General features: G+C 58.4%; 1 protein-coding gene across 1 annotated transcript in view; it reads left to right on the top strand.

The window, feature by feature from the left end:
* Positions 1–13,580, top strand: part of CROCC2 (ciliary rootlet coiled-coil, rootletin family member 2) — a 59,985-nt gene extending 46,405 nt beyond the window's left edge. The window contains exons 28-31 of the mRNA XM_059393892.1: positions 673–806; positions 7,807–7,956; positions 11,634–11,744; positions 13,414–13,580. Coding sequence (XP_059249875.1) covers positions 673–806; positions 7,807–7,956; positions 11,634–11,744; positions 13,414–13,500 — 482 coding nt within the window. The 3' untranslated portion in view covers positions 13,501–13,580. The remainder of the gene's footprint in view (positions 1–672; positions 807–7,806; positions 7,957–11,633; positions 11,745–13,413) is intronic.
* Positions 13,581–20,440: the final 6,860 nt, after the last annotated feature.

Below are 20,440 nucleotides of genomic sequence, written 5' to 3' on the forward strand. Positions count from 1 at the left end.
TGGGCGCCTCACCCCTGCTGCTGGGTGTGTGCAGTCCTGGGAGCTGCTCAGGCCTAGCCCATGGGGGCCACACCAGACCTGTGTGCCTCTCTGGGATGTGGCTGGCATGGGCCAGCTGGCTGGATGTTTTCTCAACAGCAGCCTCCCCATCACAGGGGAATAAAGTCCAGAGATCCCACAGGGCCTCCATGCCCTCCTGCCACACTGGCCTCTTACAGACCCTACCTCAGGGCCTTTGCACAGACTGTGGAGGGACACTCTTTCACTGACAGTCATGAGGCCCATCTCCGCATCAGGTCTCTGACCCCTGTCCCTGTCCCCTCAGAGAGTGCCCTGCCCTGCTAGTCACCCCAACTGCATTACTGTCCTTTGCCCCCCGCCCCATTAACAGGTCTGCCTAGAAGGTGGGCCCAGGGCCTAGCACAGTCTCAAAGGAGGAAAGTCTGTGGAAGGAAAGAAGGGGGAGAGAAAGAGAAGTAGGCAGAGGGAGCCAGGACCCCAGACCCGCCAGCAGGGAGTGGTCAGAGGGGGGGCCTCTCCAGCAACCCCTTCCAGGTGCCAGACACTCAAACTCACCCAGCCTCAGTCTCCTGGCCTGTGAAATGGGTAGGGGCAGTCCCACATGTGGCCACCCCTCAGAGCCTGGGAGCCAGGCAAGCCTCTGCCACACAGCTCGGCGCCAGGCGGACCGTGAGAGGAGCAGTGCACAGGCGGCGCGGGCCCTGCGAGAGGAGGCGCTCGGAAGGCTGGAGCTGGAGCACCTGGCGAGCATGCGGGCAGCCAGCTGGGAGAAGCGGAGGCTGCAGGTGGGGCCCTTGGCCAGGGGGATCAGAGGGCAAGAGGAGACTGGGAAGGCTTCTGAGGGACGGGGATCCCTATGGGCAGAGGCACAGCTGGGACAGAGCAGGGGTCCTCGAGGGACATGGGGGCCCCGCAGAGCTCATTAGGGTCCCTGGTAGAGCTATTGTGGAGGTGGTCCCTACCCTTATTTTACAGACTGGGGAAATAGACCTGGGTAGGGAGATACTTGCCCCCATGGCGGAGCCCCAGCTTCCCCAGCCCCTCTTTCTCTCTGTGGCCATGCCGACAGGCCTACAGTGACACGGGCCCAGCCTCGGAGCCTTCTGTGGGGTCACGCTTATGCCGCTGCAGGACAGGCTTACTGTGTCACTCAGACGTAAGAGGTCACATAAGATGAATTGGGGTTAATGTCCCCACATACAGGCTTTGTGCTGTGAAGGTGGCCTTGGGGACCCTGCTTTCAAGGAATGATGCTGGGCTGGAGGTGGGGGAGGTCTGGCTGGACAGGGGAGCCCTGCACCCCACACAAGTCAAAACAATGCTGGGAGTGGGCCAGAGTACCCCACTCCAGACCACCCTGCAGGACTAGGCTGGGGAGCAGTGGGGTCTGGGAGGTTGAAGCTCCAGCCTACCATTTCCAGAAAACTCTTTGAGGCCCTTGGGGGCACAGGGACCAGCACATGAGGGGAGAGAACACAGGCTCCCCAGAGGTATCTCGGGGAATCAGGGTCCCTAGCCCTGCCCTGGAAAGATGACGCTGATGGGAGCAGCAGAGGAGAGGGGCCGATCGGGACCTGGGGGGGGCAGGACGGGCAGTCTCAGCCCCACAGACCCAGAGTCCTGGCACTCCAGATCTTGGAAGGCGAGGTGGCTTGGCTGGTATGCGGGAGTGGTGGGCTGGCTAGGCCTTCGGGGCCCTGAAGGCAGCCCGCCCCTCAGAGGGCTCAGAGAGCAGGTGCAGAGCCTGGTGGTCCTCAGAGTCCTCGGTCCACTGTGGGGCCCAGAGCCCTTGAGGAGGGGCCTCCTGTGGGGCGAGGGACAGGGGGCAGAGGTGGACCTGCAGAGAAAGCACCGGGGAGCTCGGGAGGCTGGGACTGAGACCCAGCCTGGAATCTGTGAGGACACCTGGAGTCTTGAGGTTCAGAGGCCCTCTGGCCACCACTGCTGGGGAGGGCTTGGAGGGGCAGTGGTGAGGCCCAGGGGTCTGGCTGGGCTTGTGGCCAGACTGGAAAGATACCCGAGTGACGCCAGGGCCCAAGTGACTGGAGCAGGTGGGCTGAGGCTGCATTCACATGTGTGTCTTCTGTGCACACTTGAAAATAACGTTTTCTGGTGGCACGTTACACACTTTGAAATACATCTTAAATACGATACTCCACATCGGATCCATCTCCAGAGTTCATCAAAGCTAGGAGTGATGTGTTGAATTTTACCACTACAGTTGGGTGGGGGGACATCTTTCATTTCTAAGAGTCTTGGGTTTATAGATTTCTATGGCATGTTCTTCAGAATTTGAAGTTTCTCAGCCGCTCGGACTTCGCACCTGAAGGACCGAGTGCCACTAAATGCTGTTTGCCTGGAGTTCCACTGCGTCCGCCTCCTCCCTCAGGGCTCCTCTGCCCTGCCCTGAGTCCTGGCTCTGCCCTCCCCACCCCTGTAGGTTTTCAGTCATTTCCTCAGCCCGGCCTTGGCTCTGAGCCCCAGATGGAGTCTCTGCCTTTTCCAAGGGAATTTACCCCACTTACAAGTTTTGCAGTAATTTCCACACTCTAGTTCTCTCTGATTGCTGATAGGACACTTGCTGATTTAATGCTTCCTCATGACTTCCATTCCATCCCTTTCTTAGGGTTATTTGCTCCCCTTGGCCTTTTGTGGAGGTGGGGGAGTGTTGCAACAGTACTCATGACAGCAGATGCTGCCCTGTACTGGGCAGGGGGACCCCTTCTGGCAGCCCTCCCCCCAGCTGCTAGGCTTCTGCACCTGTGCCTAGAGGCTTATGGAGACTATCTCTCTGCAGGGGCCCTGTCCTGCTCCAGACTGCCTGCCTCTACCTTCCTTCTAGGTGCCCAGTGGGGGTCCATGAAGGGCCTGGCCCTGAGCCTGAACCCCCTGCCCTCCACAGACACCAAAGGCTTTCTACTCACAGCAGCCCAACCATGTATGCCTTTTGCCCGCTCCACAACCATTACCACAGACGGAGGGCGCACCCATCTATGGCTCCCAGTCCTGCAGGCCAGAAGGCCCTGCCGGCAGGACTCCACACCCCGGGATGGGCCAGGCTGTGCCCTCACTTGAGGCTCTTGGCAGAAGCCCCCACAGGCTCTTGGCAGCCTTCCCCCCATCTGAGGACAGAGTGGCTTCGGGAGGCAACTCCAGCCCCGGGCCTGGGCCTTCTTAGGGGCTCTCAAAACATGGCATTGGCCGCAGGACCCTCACACCCGAACCCCACTGCAGCCCCCTGCCACCAGCCTGCGGGGCTCCTGGGGTCAGTCAGGCCCACCTGGATGATCACATCTGCGACATGACCTAACGCGCTTACAGGTGATCTGGTGGCCGCAGGTCCAGGCGGTAGGTAGCTCTGCCCATGACACCAGGCACTGGCAGCCAGTGCCCCACGTCCACGGGCTTGTCGCCTGTGCAGGGGACATGGGTGAACTCGCTCGCAGCCCAGCTCTCTGGGAGGGCCTGAGTCTACTTGGATTTCATCCAGTGTTTGCACTGTGACCTCATTCTCAGATGGGTTCAAGGAAGGTAAGTGTGTTGGGGGCTGTTTGAACTGTTCCCTCCAGAGTGGGAGCCAGAAGGCCCGTTTATCTCTGAAATTCAAAAATGTGCCAAAACATTGACTTGCTCCCTCTGTTGTCTGAGCCTGGGCCTGTGGAGCTCTCTGCAAAATCAAATCTGTCTTTAGCTGAGGCATGTGATTTCCACTTAAAAAACATCTCTTCTCCTCCTCCCCATTCTTTTGTCCCCAAATTCCCTGCAGCTCAGCCCTGCTCTCTGGGCCTTGCCCTTTTGCTGCTGTCACCTTCTTGTCCCTGACCCCCCACCTATGTCCCGGAGAACTCACAGTCTTCACCCAGGTTAGCCGATCTGACTGCCGTGTCTTATCCAATCCCTGTCCTCACCACCCTGGGTCGGTCCTTGTGTTTTTCATCTCCATTGTTCCCACTCCGGCTCCCAGCATGGCATCCCCTTCTTGAGGTCTTCGGTACACATCTTCAGATACCTGTTCCCATTTCTTGCATTAACTCCGTTCTCTTTTCATTCAAGACCCTCAGATTCACTCCCTCAGATTGACTTGTCTCTTGAGCCACAGTTGGTTGCTACTGTCGAGATGTTTTCCTTCTGCGTGGCTTCAAAGAAGGGGATCTGGTCTTGTTCCAAGTCGGGAGTGGGGAGGACCCACCTGGGACTTTACATGTCCCTGTCCAGATATTTCAGGCTGACACTAAAAGACAGAAAGAGGAGCCCGGGGGTTGTGGGGTCCATGGGGAGCTGGCAGGACTGAGAAGGAGGCAGCACGGAGAGATTCCAGAACTTTCCCACTCCAGAGACTGGGAGGTGAAGGCCCTGTTCTCAGGGGCACAGCTGGCTGTGGTGGGGGGTGTCCTGGGTTCCTCCCCCCCCCGGCACTTGCCTGCCAGGGGACTGGAGGCCTTGAGGTCTCCCCTGCAGCCCGGGCTCTCTCTGTGTCAGCGTCCCTGGGGTTCTGGCAAGGTTGCCTTGTGAGGCTTCCTCACATGGATGCAGATGGCTTGGATGTTGTTCAGATCTTCTCTGAACAAATCTCTCTGTGGATTTTTTCTCCTTAAGGATTTACTCCATTTTTCAGTGACGTGTAGGTACTAAAATCTACCAGCATTATGTCAAGTTGTTCCTAGAATTCTGGTAATTCTCCTATTTCTAGGCCACTTCATTCCATCTGCCTCCAAGTCGTGGGAACCCCCAAAGTCTCTGCTCTCCAACCCTGAGGAAGCTTTTTCCAACTTGTAACCTGCGGGCAGTTGAGGTGGGCAAGTGGGAGGGGAATTCAGACCCACTGGAGGCCCAGAGGCCCCAGGCCCTTTTGACAAACAGCAGATCCAAGCAGGGCTCCAGCCTGTGGCCATACTCCCCACCCCCGCCACCCTCTGCCACTCAGGTGGCCGGGCTGCCAGCGTGGGCTAGAGCAAGGTCTGCATCCAACATGACTGCTTTCACTTTCATGGACTGGGTTCTCCCCTGTTTCACATGAGCCAATGTGTTTGTTAAGAGAAAGTTGATTAAAAACATATTTTTCTAATTAAATGGTAGGCTGTGCTATGCAAACAGTAAGATTCTTGTTTGAGAGCAAACCCCTCCCCGTTTCCAGGGCTACCCTGGGAATTCAACAGATCAACCATGCAGAGCCGGGCCCAGAGCATCAGGACACACGCCCCATACCCCACGCGGGGGTCCTGCAGGCAGCTGGTGGCCTCCAAGCAAGTGTGGCAGGGGGCACGAACGCCCCTGGGAGAGGCGACCAGTGGAGTCCCACCCCCATCGGAGGCGGGTTACAGCTTCCCAGGAGAGAGGGGCTCTCGGGGTCCTCGTGGCACTAGTGCCACTCAAACTGTCCAGAGCCACCCTGTGGTCTGCTCACATACCCCCTCTTCTCCAGAACCCTGGTCCCAGGGCCCAGCCGAGCATCCATCCAGTTCCAGCAGCTCCTGGGCTGACAGATGGGGCAGGGCGGGCCACACAGGTGGGCAGGGACCTCCTGGCCGGATGTGATGCCCTGAGCCCTGCAGGGTGTCCAATTTCTTCAAGTTTGGGTGTTCCGATGATTTTCTCTTCATACAATGAACTGGTGGGCCTTCCACCTTTTTCTGTCACCTATGTCACTGCCCAGCCCAACTCAGCTTCCCTGAAAGGGTGCATGGGATGGGCCTGCTCCTCCCGTTCCCTTGCCTGCAGTCACTCCGTCCCCTGCCTGCTCCGACCTTTACCATCTTCAGGCCTCTTGCTCCTATTTTCAACTGCACCGTCGAGGCCCCACGTGTGTTATCTATTCCACATTTTATTCATATCGAGTCCTACCTGGAGCTGGAACTGTTGGACACCCGAGGTTCTGCAGTATTTGTATCTGTGGCCACATCTGTTTCACGCCATTGGAGATTCCTGTTTGTTTCTCTTAATTCTACTCACCAGCCATTTGTCTGTTTTATTGGTCTTTTCAAAGAATCAGCTTTATCTCTCCTCTCATTTTTACTTACAGTTGTTCATTGTGGCTTCTATTAATAGTGTTGTGATCTCTCTCCTTTCCTAAAACGAGTAGGTGACAGGTTTATGTGTGGGCTTTGTCTCTCAGCAGAGCATTCCAGGTTATCCCATTTTCCCCACCTGTAGCATGGTGGGCATGCCACCGACTTCTGGCGTGAATGCTTTTTCTTTTTACCGGTTTTCTAGGAGTTTTCATTTTTACTTCTTAATGCAAGGGTTATTTAAAAGAATGATGACGTGTGTGCCTCTTCCTGCTGCTGCAACAGATCTTACTGGGGAGAGCGTGAGGCTCTGAGGCAGTAGGGTCTTTCGATCAGCTTCTGGCTGGATCTGTGTGTATGTTCCTGATTTGTAGGTTGTTTGTTGGTTCTTTGCTCTGTTGGTTTGGTTTTGTCTTTTTTTTTTTTTTTTTAATGGTATGTTTGGAGGGAAACAGGGCACCATGATTGCAAAGTATACGGAGAAGGATAGGCATTTGATATTTTTAATGGAAATTTTGAAAAACAACAGTAAAGCGGGTGATAAGGCTGGAATGGTCAAAGCAGAAGGGGTTTACACCAGGATGGACAAACCGGCAGGCAAACGGGGCGGAGCCTAGAGTCGGGGGAACCAAGTTCCCCTTACATCTGAGCGCTGCCTGGCACCGGCTCTCCTGGGACTGGCCCGAGGGCCCCCAGAGGGCAGGACCTGCATGGGGCTGCAGCTCCCACTTTCCTGTGGCTACTTGAACCCTCAGACTGAACCTGGGTGTGCAGGCGCACTGGCCTAAACCACATCTCGAGCAGCACCAGGACTCAGAACCCAAGCCATGGGAGGAAGGAGAACTCGTGGCGCATCGGGCAATGTGCATGAAGGGTTTCGCCGTTCAATTATAACGGCTAATTTGGATTCCGTAACAGCTGAGTCATTACAAGAGAAGCACAATGCTTCACATAAGTGGTTTGGGCCTCTTTAAAATACCATGAAATATTTAAGCCATATTTGAAGGAAAACTCTGCTTTTCTCCTAGAAATGTGCACAGACAGAAAATGGTAGTTTCCAAATTCGCAGGGAAGGGTGAAACCCTGCCATTTTAGGCATAAGCACTGGCCTCCCCACTGTCCATTTTCTAAAGTACTACAGCATGAGACCAAAGGAAGTACATCCAACTCTGCCCATGGGGTCGCCCAAGAGGGTAACCCATGAGGTCTGCCAGGGGGTCGCTCCCCTCCTTCCTCTGAAACCACCTCTTCCAGGAGCAGGGCCACAGTCATGCCAGCATTTGGGACAAATGCTGTGGATGGAGGAGAAGGGGCTGTGGCCATCCCAGGGGCCTGGCTATTGGTGTCTGTGGGGCAGGGGTAGGTGTCCTGGGCCAGCATTCCTGGGCAGGGTTGGAAGGGCGAGGGGAGGGGAACACGAGCTGGTAGAGGCAGAAAGTGGGGAAAGTGGGGTAGGGGGGGTGAGCACCACAGTCTCCATGAGCTCAGGGGGACTGTCACGTTCATTCCAAGGGCTGGAAGCAGGGGGCGGGGGATGCCAGGTGTGTCCTCTGAGGCCACTCTGGCGGCAGCAAAGGACCTGCCAAGTGGAGCCTCGCAGCAAGTCCTGCACCCCGGCCCCCTCCCCACCGCAGTTCTGTCCTAAACTACCTGATGGGTGCACGTTGTATTTGACCTGTTCTTGCCTCTTCCCAGTGACCTGTGGCCCAAGCAGACGCCCTGGGCTTCTCCTTCCCAGGGAGCCATGTTTCCAGGAGACCCTATGCCTTCCTCTCCCTAGGAGCAACTGGACGTTCTGCACAGGGCCCTGGATGAAAGCAAAAGTCACGGCCAGGGCCTGGCCCAGAGAGGGAAGCTGCTGGAAGAGCAGGTCACCTGCCTGGAGCACAGATGCCCGGAGGCAGGGGGCACGAGGGAGCCCTTGTCACAGGTGAGTGACCCCAGAGGGCAGGGCATTCCCTTTAGGCAATCACCCGCCTGGGGGGCCTGAAGGGAGGCTCTGGGAGATGCCTGAGGCAGGTGTTCATACCCAGAGCCGCCCAGACAACCATCAACCTCCAGAGCACACGGAAGCTGAGGCGGGAGGGGTCACAGGCCCGAGGCCTGCCCACAGTAAGCGCCCCTACGACAGAGGGATGATTGTGGACGCGCAGCTCAGGGGGAGACATCAGTGGAGCCTGGATGCCAGGCCTAGGCTCTCAGCAGCCGCAGCCTGAGGCGAGAGAGCGGGTTGCATGGCGCCGCGCACAGGGAGGCGCGCCCCGCGAGAGCAGACGCCGCGCAAGAGCCGGCCCGCCTGCAGGGGGAGCTCGCGGAGCTGCGCGGGCGCGGGGCTGGTGGGCGGGCCCGCAGCTCCAGGGGGGCGGGGAAAGGGGCGTCCCGTTGGGGGGTCCCGGCCGCCACAGGCTGCGGGAGGCGCTGCACTGGCACTGGAGGGTAACCCACAACACTTCCCTCCCTGTTGGTGATACCCCGGCTACTTCTGCTTTCCTTGCGGAGGCACCACAGGTCATAGCAAATGGCCCCGGTTTGTCCCAGTATCTGAGCCAGAGCCCTGCGGGGAGCCTTGTGGCCTGGCTCACTGCCGACCCCTGGAGCCCAGGGTTCTGCTGTCCGTGTTGGAAATGGCCCCCGGTAAGGGCCCCACCGACTGCACCAGGGCAACCGGTGGGGTACGCACCGTGGTGAAGGGGGACACCGTTCTTGCCACCCCAGCAGTCTCCACACGGGGCAAGGTAGGACAGGGCGACCAGAGGCCCCCAGTCCTGCAGCAAGAAAGGGAACAGCAGCGAGGCTGAGGGGCAGGGCCCATCCCAGGGGCCCACTGGCCAGGGATTCTGACAGTCACACTGTTCCCAGCTGTGAATGGATCTGGTCTCCATGTACAAAACAGGCCAAAGCGAAGCCATTCAGGTTGAAATTGGAGGTGGAGTTTGCCAGAGCACTTTCCTGGTGCCGAGAGAAAGGAAATGGCTTTCTGTCGTCCAAGGGGCAGCTCCCTTGTCCTGGAAGGGCTGCCTCAGCCCCCCAGAAACAGGAACAGGGATGTGAGTGTGAGATCTGCCCCCTCTGCTGCCTGCCACGGAGGGCACCAGCCATGTTGTGGGCCCTGGGATTCTGATGTCCTCAAAGCCTGCTCCAGAGACAGGCAGGACAGGGACTAGAGTAGGGAATGTGGAGGAAATAGGGGAGGTTGGGGACAGCCTTTACTGGACTGACGACCTGGGGCCTGAGGCGCTCAGTGACCCCATCCACAAAGTGGGAAAGCAGTAGTCCCAGCGTCAGGAGTGGCTGAGGGCCTCGGCCGCGGTCCCCAGAGTAGGGTGGCATTCCCAAGGCTTCGCTGAGATGAGGATATGCACGTGTCCTGCTGCCCTGGACACCACCCAGACCATGACCAGGGTCCTCAAGGACCATGTCTGGGCCGGATCTGGACAGAGACCCTCATTGCCAGTCCCTACGAGCGGACACAAAGGAGGAGAACAGGGAGCGGCGCTGCAGTGTTCCGTGGCACTGGCCCCGGCAAAGGTGTGGGGGAGCTGTGCCAATGTGGGCTCACCTGCGTAGAGAGAACCAGACCCAGAAGGGAGGGCGTTCCTTGCTCATGGCTGCTCCGGGCAGCAGCGTCTGGCCACTGTCTCTCAGAGGCCCCCTGGAAACTGGGAGATCCCGGAGCTGGCCACTGCTTCCTCTGCTCACCAAGGCCTGCATAGACCAGCTTTATGCGAGGCACTCTCATCTGGGCCAGGGAATGCCGTGGCCTCACCACACCGAGTGCTAGCCCATGGAATGAATGACAGGTGCTGGGGTTCCCAAGCTCGCAGACTTTGGAGGACAGAGGATACAGCAAAAGGCGTGGACACCACTGAGGAGTGAAAGACAGGCCACCAGCCACAGCAGGGTCAGGAGACAGGGCTGCTTCTCGAGTAAGGAGCAGCCAAGTCCCTGTGAGAATGACAGCTGCCTTCAAAGGCCAGCCCAGGCCCAGTGCAGTCTCCGGCCCTGGTCTCCGGCAGCTCTCAGACAAGCACTGAGCAACACGCACCACCGGGCGAGGGCATTGTGGGCCCAGAACCGCCAGGAGAGTGTCGGCCCGTCCATGTGTTCCCAGGCACACACGAACATCTCTCCTGGGGCAGGCCCTGGCCACCGGATACATGCTGTCCAGCTGACATGGACTTAGGGACAAGCGGGACATGTGGTCAGCTCAGTGGGGTGGCAGTGGGGCCAGAGGTCCTGGGAATGGGATCAGGGGCAGGATGCGGGCCTACAGGTCAGGACAGTCACTGGAAGCTGCTGGCCAGCCTGTCCCTGCAGAGCCACCTGCCCTCCCAGGAATGAAGGTTGACCAGCCCCTGTAGTCCCAGGAATCCTGCTTGTCCTGGAGGGCGGGCCAGCCGCTGAGCCGCTGGGCTGAAGGAGCCTCCATGGCCTTTGCTGGGAGCAGTGGCCTGGCCACAGTGGTATTGCCCAGGGCACCAGAGCCAGCTGGGGGGCCCCTGCAGCCCAGGTCGGGGAGGGGAGGAACAGCTAATGAGTTCCAGGAGGTCAGCTGTGAGGGGCCCCCAAACCCATAAACCCTTTATTGGTGTCTCAGGAGGGGAAACCCGGATGTGGCCGTTTATTTATTTTGGATTTCACTTTTCTCTTTTTAACATATGATTCCAGGAGCGTAGCTGGATTTTTAAAGAAACAGGACTTCCCTTTTCAGTGGAAGTGGACTCTTTGTTTTTCTGACAGCTGAAGAAGAAAGGAGTCCTTATTTTTGTGACACTACCCTCCTATCACTGACCGCAAACTTTCCCAGTGGGCCAGGCCACCAGGTCTCCCATGCTCTGCGGGACCAGCCCCCAGGGCAGAAGCATGGGTCAGGAGGACACAGAAGGGAGGGCCAGCCTGGAGGCCCTCGGAGACACCCCACCCCCACCCCGCACAGGGACCCACAGGGCGGCCGTAGCAGGGTAGTGGAGGGGGCCTGGTTCATAGAGCAGGCACTGGGTTCTGATCCTACCCCAGCTGCGGACTGGCCTTTTGCCCACCCAGGGACTTCCGGGGACGAGACCGTCCATGTCAGGCACCCACAAGGCATGACCTGGGGCGGCAGTTCTTCCTCCACGAGGATCACCTGCCACAGACAAAAGGAGCCCCTACAAGCCTTCCCATTGGAAGTGTCTGCCTCCTCCTCCATATGATATTTAACCCCGGGGCCCTGGGCCTGGCGTAGGGGGAGGGTCACCAAGAGGGGGTTCTGCGTGGGCAAACTGCACCTCCAGGGAAGACAGATGGTGGGCACACAGGCTTGCTGGGACAGGATCAGTGTGTCCAGGGCCTGGGAGCTGGCTGGGGGAACCTGAGTGCAGGGGACTGAGGCTCCGTGGGGCAGGGGATGCGGGGGGTGGGGGCTGCACCTTGCCAGGCGCAGGAGGCCACCCTGTTCTCCTTCTTCAGCCCTCTCCCCGGTGCAGGACCTTTCCCCTCCCCAGCCTGCTCTCAGGAGACACAGAGCCCTTTCCAGAGCCCTGTATGTTATCCCCACAGTGAAGGCTGGCCTGACCCCACACACCTGCCAGGAGGCCACCGCAAGCTCTGCTGTCTGGGCTCTTGCAGATGGAGCAGAACACGCTGAGGAAGGAAGGGGACACAGCCCGGCCAGGAGCCAAGAAGGAACGACCGAGGCAGGACAGGGACAGGGCCCTGAGGCCAAACCAGCAGCTGCAGGTTAGCGGGCCAGAGTATCTTCCTGCACTCCAGCCTGGGGACGGGGGAGAGGATGGGGAGTCCAGGAGTGTCTGGGTCTCAGAAGAGTGCTGCACACCACCACCACCCCACAAACTTGCCTATGCAGATGGGAAGAACAGGCTGGACCATTCCTATACCACAGAGATGAGAAGACATAGCCCCAGACGACAATAGGGTCTACCAGGGTCACAGCTCAAGTCATAGGCAGAGGAGGAACCAGCAGCGGGGGCTCGAGGGACCCCTCCTGGTCTTCTCTCCGAGGCCCCATGGGATTGGGAGCATGGTCAGGGGACCTCGTGAGTGAGGCATAGACCAGAAGAGCACGTGAAACACAGGGTCAGGGCAGACCTGTGGGCAAGTCCTGGGGCTGCCCCTCTGCATGCTGGGGGCATCTGCCCCTGCTGGGCAGACCCCCTCCCTCTGCACAATGACTGGGCAAGAGGAGCAAGGGGAGAGAGTCGGCCTGTGACACCAGCAGGACCCACCGGTCCAGCCAGGCAGAAACTAGGATGCCATTAAAACCCCGGAGTGTGAACATGTGCTCACCTCTAGACCTGCTTGCCAGTGCCAGGTTGGGGCCTGTGCCCTGCAGACAGTAGTGCAGCCAGCTGGGGGCTGGAGGAAGGGCTAGCAGCCCCAAGGGGAAGGCAGGACACCTGCCTGGGGAGACTCCGTGCAACACGCTGATAGGAGGGCAGCAGGTCCAGAGAGTGGAGCGGGAACCGGCCTGAGACCCACGGCTCTGGGAGCTGGCAGCCCAGCAGCAGCAAGACCTGGCCCCAGAGGCCGAGCCACATCCTGGGGTCTGGCTGCAGGCTACATAGGCCCTGTGGTGCTGGGACCCCCACCCACCCATAGCCAGTGACAGGCCTGGAGGAGTACATGGGCCCAGACCTCCGTGTCCAGGTGGAGGAAGGGGTGCAGATGGGCCAGCATCCCCAGCCGAAGGCCCTCCAGCAGCGGGATCCCAAACCGCCACTGGGGGATCCAGCCAACCCTGGGACTCTCACCCTTCCATCCCGTCACTCCCACGGCTCACCAAGGGCCAGAGCGAGGATCCCGGGACAGGTCGCCACCTTCTCTGTGCCCTTAAGGTGAGTAGTGATGACAGTTCCTGGATCAGAGGTCAGAGTCAGGAGGCAAGAACAGTGGTGTATGTGGCCTTGGGCATGGACCTACTCTGTCTCCCCAACCCCCCACACGCACCTGCTGGAGCTGACCCTCAGGCCCTGAGCCATCAGAGACCTCAGAGCCATGGGGTCAAAACCCTTATTTGACACCTGAGGGAACTGAGACCCAGAAAAGTAAAGTGACACCCAGTGTCACCCCCAAATTAGTGTCCTGAACCCACGAGCCCATGTCCCAAACCAAGAAGCCAAGGAACAGGAATTTCCTTATCATTCTGAGTACTTTCATGGCCCGAAGGGAAGAGGTTTTGTCCACTGCACACAACTGCCTCTGTCCTGAGGACCCGCACACTTGGGCGTTGTCCCTGTCTAGCAGCTGGTGAGCCTGTCCACCATCCAATGTTTCTCTCCCACACATGGCTCCTCTCCCCTCAGGAGCCACAGAGCTCCGCAAAACCCCGTGCTTGGGGGCCCTGCCAGCTGGGCCTGCCCCCGCACCTGAGCTCCTGTCCCGCCCCCAGGTGGCCAGTCTGAAGAAGCAGCTGGACCAGGAGGTGCCTTGGCGTCAACAAGCCCGCCTCAGCCAGGCCGCCTGGGCCAGAAAGTGAGCCCGGCTGCAGAATGGCCCCAGGCAGCCTGCCCACCACAGCCATGATGGGCAGTCAGGCCCCTCGAAGCTCCCTCCAGGAAAACCAGGGCCTCGTGCTATTCACAGAGTGTGGTGCAGGCAGCCCCAGCCCCGAGCCCACCACTCCCGCCCCAGGGGGCCTGTGTCACCAACGCTCTGCCGCTCCCCCAGCATAGCGCTCCTCCTGGCCCACAGGACACTGTGCTCCAGGACAGTCCTCCGCCGCAGGGAGCCACCCATAGCCCGCACCTGTCTGGCCCTGCTTCTGCTCGGACACACTGGTCTGGGCCAACCCTGGGAGCCAGGCCCCGGCAGGCCGGCCTCCGTGGCCATAGGCTGCATTCCGTGCCCTTGGCTCTATAAACACGGGGAAACACATGGAAAGTATTTCCACCAACTGGAGCCAAAAACATAATGTCCTGCGAGGCCCAGCCACCACTTCCCCACATCCAGAGGCCACGGGACCTTCTATATCCAGGAACAGCAGGCCCGACCCAGCGGCAGGTGGCTGGAAATGACTCAGAAGCCAGTCCCCGTGACTCACGGGCCACGAGAAGCCCCAGCCTGTGAGAGTTCAGGCTGTTACAGAGCCTCCCACTTTTCCAGCCTATAAACTCTGGGAAAATTCTTGTGGGAACCCAGCCCTACTTGCTGGGAGACCGAGGCAGCCATCTTGATCCTCTGTGGAGTGGCCTGTTGGCATTTTCACTCATTGCCCCATTCACACTGGTCCCAGCGGCTTCTCTCATAGAGGATGTGGGGCCACGGCTGGGCAGTGGGGTCTGCAGCCACAGGTGCTGGCTGCCCTCCGGGGCGTGGGCACAGCCAAGGGAGTTCGGGCTTTGTAGCCGTGGCCCAGATGGGCCATCACCAGCTGTCTGTTGCCAGGTTGACCTCAAGCTTAAAGCAGGCTGCTGGTCGGGCTTTGCTTTCTGCGTGAACACAGGGATGGAGTTACCACGGGGCATAAAGGGTACAAAAGCAGTGGCTGGAGAGAGACTGGCAATAGGCTTCGGTCTGCTCTCTGCTCTGCCTGATTATTGGGGATTGGGTTGAAAAGGATTCTGAAGTTCAGCTCAGGCTCAGAGGGGAGGAGCTGGGGGACAATTAACAATGGCCACTGTGGGCAAAGAAGGTTTTAGCACTGGTATCTGCATGTGATACTCACCCATCAGGGTGGATCACAGGTGGGGGAGGGGAGCAGGCGGCCGCACACTGACTGCTGGAGAGTGTTCTGCAGAATGGGCAAGAGTGGGGCCATGAGAGGGAAGGGGCGGCCCTCAGGTAGCAGATGGACCCCCAAGCCCCCACCCCCAGCAGAAGGACCCAAGGGATGGGGGTGTGAGGAAGGGACAAGAGGCTGGAGATGCAGGTGTGTGGGGGCACTTTCCTCTCTGCCTGCCTGTGGCACCCACAGCTGTCACATGCGTCGTCTCTCTGGACCATAGCTCCCAGCCCAGAAGAGCTACAAAGATGCTCATGGGTGAGAGGGAGGTGCATTGCAGACACCAGATGGGTCAGGGTGGCTCCCCGGTATTAAAAAGGAGGCTTCCCTTGGGGCACCTGGGGGTTCAGTCGTTGGGCATCCGCCTTCTGCTTAGGTTGTGATCCCCGGGTCATGGGATGAGCCCCACATCAGGCTCCCTGCTCCGCATGGAGCCTGCTTCTCCCTCTCCCACTCCCCCTGCTTGTATTCCCTCTCTCACTGTGTCTCTGTCAAATAAATAAATAAAATGTTTTTAAAATATTAAAAAATAAATAAAATGAAAGCTCCCCATAACCCGACTGGAATTCTCTATGGCGAAGTCCATGCTCTCCCCACATGCACAGGAGGGATGTTCAAAGCACCTGTGAGACCTCCAAGATCTGCATATTTTAATGAATAGTTCAATCCATGTAAGAGATGTTATTTCTATTTATTCAACATAAAGTCATATGCTTGGGGAAAAAAAGATTTTCCTAATGGAAGTAAATTGGTGTTTTCTTAAGCCTCCCAATAGTAGGACACTGAAAATTCCCGTGGAACCAGGAACCAGGCTCTGTTTCCCCAGCATCTCCCTGGAGCACCAGCTGACACATGAGGAGATGGGGACTCCACAAGGCTTTGCTTCTGGACCAAGGCCACAGGACAGTCAGCAAGAGGCCAGGTGATGCCCAGAGGCCCCACACCCATGTGGCCAGTGAGGCTGCAGGCCCAGCGTCCTGTTGCTGGAGGACAGAGACAGGCTGGGGACACCAAGCAAGGTGAGGCCCAGTGCCTGGGGTGCTGGAGCCTGGCTGGGCCTCCTCCTGTCCTCACACGCACCATCCACCCCACCCTCCTGGAGGTGAGATCCTGGGGCAGGGGCCAGGCAGAGCGCACGGGAACCAGGGCTGGATGGCTGTTCATGCCCTCCCTGGATGCTGAGGGGAAAGGCTCCCAGCTTCTTCCTTGGCCGAGGTGTGTGGAGGCCTCCAGCCTGAAAGAGCCCGGCAGCCCCAGTATCCGTCTGGGGGTCATCAGCCCTGGACCAATCCTAGCTCCACCCCCTGCAGCTGTGTGATCCTGGACGGGCTCTCTGGCCTCAGTCCCGTCAAATGGAGCAACTCCACCCCACAGCGGCATGGGGAATCCTCTGTGAAGTATGGCCCAGATCGGCATCATCAAGAGCTCTCGGCAATGGGGGGCGGCACCAGCACGCCATAGCTCTCACGGGGGCACCGCCAGGCATCTGGGGCAACAGCCTTCTCAGGAGTCAGCGAACAGGCCCAGTGCCCACAGCATGGTGGGGGCAGACGGAGTGGGGGGAGCCGGAGAGCCACAGAGAAAGCGCCACTCTGGGGGCCCAAGGAAGGTCATGATTCCCATGGCACAGAGCAAGCAGGAAAGGGTGAGGGGGCACCCTGAGGGGACAAATCCCGGCCTTTGAGGGAGGCAGAGCCTCCCACCACAGCTGGAGCAGGAAATGGGCCACAGGACCAAGGAGGCCAGCTGGAATCAGGGTCACTGATATTCCGGCCTCTAAAACATTCATATTTTTTAAATAACTGCAAATAAAAAATTTTTTTGAAGATTTTATTTATTTGTCAGAGAGAGTGTGAGAAAACACACGCAGGGGGCGTGGCAGAGGGAGAAGCAGGCCCCCCCCCCCCCCCCCGCCCACCTACTGAGCAGGAAAGCAGGAAGCCCAATATGGGGCTGATCCCAGGACCCTGAAATCATGACCTGAGGAGAAGGTCCAACCAAGTGAGCCACCCGGGTGCCCCGCAAATAAAAATTTTACAAAAAACATATAATAAGAAAACCACCACCCATAAGCCATCAGTGCAGATCCTAAAATTTGAGTTCTTTCTACTGGCACATGTACAGGCCGGTGGCTGGGGGGCCAAAGACAGTAGACGCTGCAACGAATACTCTTTCGAAAGACTGGTAGTCAACGTTTTACTCTGAGCTTTGTCCCATACCATTAAAAATGCCACCGAAGCATGATTTCACCTGCTGCCGAACCTCCCAGCAAAAAGCCAGTCCCTGGGCCCCACAGGAGCCCTCCTGTGGCGGCTGTCCCTGGAGGCTGCAGCACAGTCTGGAAGTGGAGGCTTTGCCCCTGCGCCAGGGGCAGGAGGGTGAGGCTGCAGGGCCCTACCCGCACCCAGCGGTCTCTCATCACCCGAAGACAGAGCCCCAACCTGAGCCAACCTGTAACCATTTTTGGCCTGTCCCTGCGATTCTCTGGCTCAAAGTGTTTCTAATTCCTCTCTGTTGTTTGACCAAATGAAGCAGCAGTGAACATCCCAGGGAGTAAATGTGGAAGCCTGTTCTGGTCATTTCCCTAAGACCAATAGCGGCCATCCCGTTGTGGGTGTCCAGCTGCATGGGGGCTCCATGGAGGCCGTTCCTCCTTGCTGCACATTAGGGCAGAAGCCGAGTGGGCCCAGGACTCAAGGACAGTCCCTTCGTGTGAGGAATGCTGTCATCCCGAGCTAGGTGTGCCCGTCTCTGCCTCAGTGGACCAGCTGTGCCAAGACCCCATCCAGCCTCACCGTGTAATAACAAGGCCGGGCGGGCTTCCACGAGAGCTGGACCCAATGGCCCTAGAACCTCCTAGCCTTGTTCCCGGAGCTGCTGGGGACGGGGGTTACCTGGGGTTAGGGTTGTGTGTTTCTTGTTTCACATAGGTCTGGGAACTCCTGGAGAGGGAGCTATGGGAGGGGCAGACCATCAGGCTCCGCCCCACATGCAGCCCCGCCCCACATGCAGCCCCGCCCCACATGCAGCCCCGCCCCACACGCAGCCCCACCCAGGGTCCCTGACCCCAGCCCTGCAGGGACCCCACCAGGTGCGTTCTGGGGAAGGACACTCCCTACCTTGCCCTGTATGGAGCCCCTAGTCCTGAGGTATCCCAGGGTCGGCTCGAGGGCTCCCCCATTGAAATTGCACACATACCCAGGCCCTGAACTAAGCTGTCACAGGCCTGTTGGGGAGGCTCAGATTTCCTGGCCGCAGGAACATGAGCCTGCTTGATAAAAACGACTTTGGTTTTGATAAATGTGGACTTTCTGTGGCAGAGACAAAGGCGCCCTTGAGTCCAGAGGGGAACCTAAAACAGCACATTGCTGAAAAGTATTTCCTGATAATATTTTTAGCACCTGAAAAAAAAATTTTTTTCCCTTTTTTTTGCCTGTGGAGTTATTGGGGCTGGGTGGGGAATTCGTTTTGTTTTGGGTTTTGGTTGTTTTGGGTTTTTTTTTTTTTTTTTTTAATGTACTGTCCTGCAGTGGTGGGGCCTCATGTTAACCCCCCAGACCAGGTACAAATTGGCCCAGACAACCAGGCATGGGCCCCAGGTAGATAAGACCTCACTGGGGACCACGACCCAAGGGTCTGCCTGTGGCTGGCTCCGACCTGGAGCTACAGGCAGCTGCTCTCTGGGGTGGCGCCCAGGCCTAAGCATGGCCTCACCAAGCCACCCAGGGGACATGCTTGTGTGGCCTGGTTGGGACCCCTTGTCTAGGGCAACCACTGCCACCATGTCTGAAGAAACAGTCCTTTTCTGAATGCATCTAGTGGGCACTGTATCCCCAGCCCATCTAGCTGGGCTCTGGAACAGCCCTCCTCCCCCCAAGTCTAGCCCAGAAATGGGTCTTGACTAGGTTCCCTGGACGCGTGTGCTCAGGAGGGGGAGCAGAAGAGGTGCCCGTGGGCAGGTGGGCAGCTGCTGGGTCTGTGAGCAGGTGTGTGTGAGCAGTTGTGATGGAGTGTGGGTGTGTGGGTGTTTGAGTGTCGTGTCCATGTGTGTGAGAGTGTGCATGCGTGTGTGTGTGTGACTAAGCGAACATGAGCAAGTGGGAACGTGCCCTTCCTCCCTGGGTTCCTGCAGAGAGCCATGTGAACTTGGGATTCTTTTCCCCGCACAGCCCTGGCCATCAGATGTCATTTCTGACTTTTGTCCTCCAAGGCCACCCAAGGGAGGCCTTGATCTTTCTTATCCTTCATTGGAAGCATACAGTTGTCCTGCTGTCCTGGGGCGTCCCCAAGGCAGGAGCCTGGCCTCAGGGCTGGCCCTCTCGCAGCCGAGCTCAGTGGAACTAGGGAGCAGTTTGGGGGGACCTTGTTCTCTGGGTGGTGCCTCCTTAAATTCTTCCCTGATTCTAGCCTACATCTGTAACCCGCAGAGTCAAACCGTCACACTCGAAGGACCTGTCCACTGTTTCTTCAAAGTCACACTAATGTTCCTGGCTAACTGCAAAACAACAGTTGCTCACTGAAGACATTCTAGGACACACAGAAAAATACAGAGCCAGACATAAAAGCTCCCAGAAATTCAGTGGTAGTGCTGGCTCTTTCCACTTATTCTTGGTGGGTCCCCGTTGTCTTCAGGCGCTTCGGGCTTGGCTCACAGTCACACATCTCCCAACGCCAGATTCTGAGGGCAGGGAGGATGGGAGAGGGTCCTGCACTGAGCCTGAGGAGGGACAAATGTTCAGAACAAGGTGTGAGGTCAGTGGTTCCAGGGGAAGAAGAAGAGCTGGGATGGCCACGAACTTGGAACATGGAATCTGGGCTGTGGGCTCCATCCACCAAGCCCAAGAGCATCTATCCACTTGCCCCCAGGCCCACGTGGACCTGTCTTCCCCACTGACAGCCACTAAACCCAGGAGTCTGCTGAAGAGTCTCTTGCCGTGAGGTTCCCTTAGGATCCTGAACCAGTTGGGAAACCTCCCCAGGAATTTCTCCTGATGTGGCTGTGCAGGGCACAAACACTTTGTCTAATGCCCTGAAGTCCCCCAGGCCTGGGGCCCTCGCAAAAACAGAGGGAAACCTCACCTCCAGGGCCAGGAGCAAGTAAGTGTCCACAGGCCCAGAGTTTGGGAGCTGCAGGGGGCTGGCCTCTAGCCACTTCCACAAGGGTAACCAGGCACTGTTAAGCCAGAGTGGCCCCAACTGACCACTGTCTGCAGGGGGTGACAGGGTCCCCTAGCAGGACAGAGACCCAGACTTAACATCTCAGGTAGGATTTAGGGTGTGTCTCAGAATTGCTGTTTGGGCAAGGTGCTTCCATTGGGCCCGCCCTAGTCTGGCGACTGTGGACCCACGGAGGAGGAGGATGATCCCCGCCACAGGACGCTGGTCGGCGAAGCTCTCACCTAGGCAAAGCTTTTGCCGAGAACCAGAGAGCTGCGCCTCAAAGCCAGCGCGGGCGCCCCACCCTCCCAGAGGCCTGGCGCTTTAAGAGCGGTGTTATTTGCATGACCCCGCCCAGTCCCCGCCCAGGTCCAGTGACCGCCCGGCTGGATATTTAAATCGCGGCCCCTGGGGCGGGGCCGGCCCTGAGCGCGGTCCCGCACTGCGCCTTCCTTCGCGGAGCCGCGACCTGAGCGCAGCTCGGCGGAGCGCGCGGAACCCCACCGACTGCGCGCCGCGCGCCGCGCTCCTCGCACTC

Source organism: Mustela nigripes, chromosome 3, assembly GCF_022355385.1.
Source record: "Mustela nigripes isolate SB6536 chromosome 3, MUSNIG.SB6536, whole genome shotgun sequence".
Classification (NCBI taxonomy): domain Eukaryota; kingdom Metazoa; phylum Chordata; class Mammalia; order Carnivora; family Mustelidae; genus Mustela; species Mustela nigripes.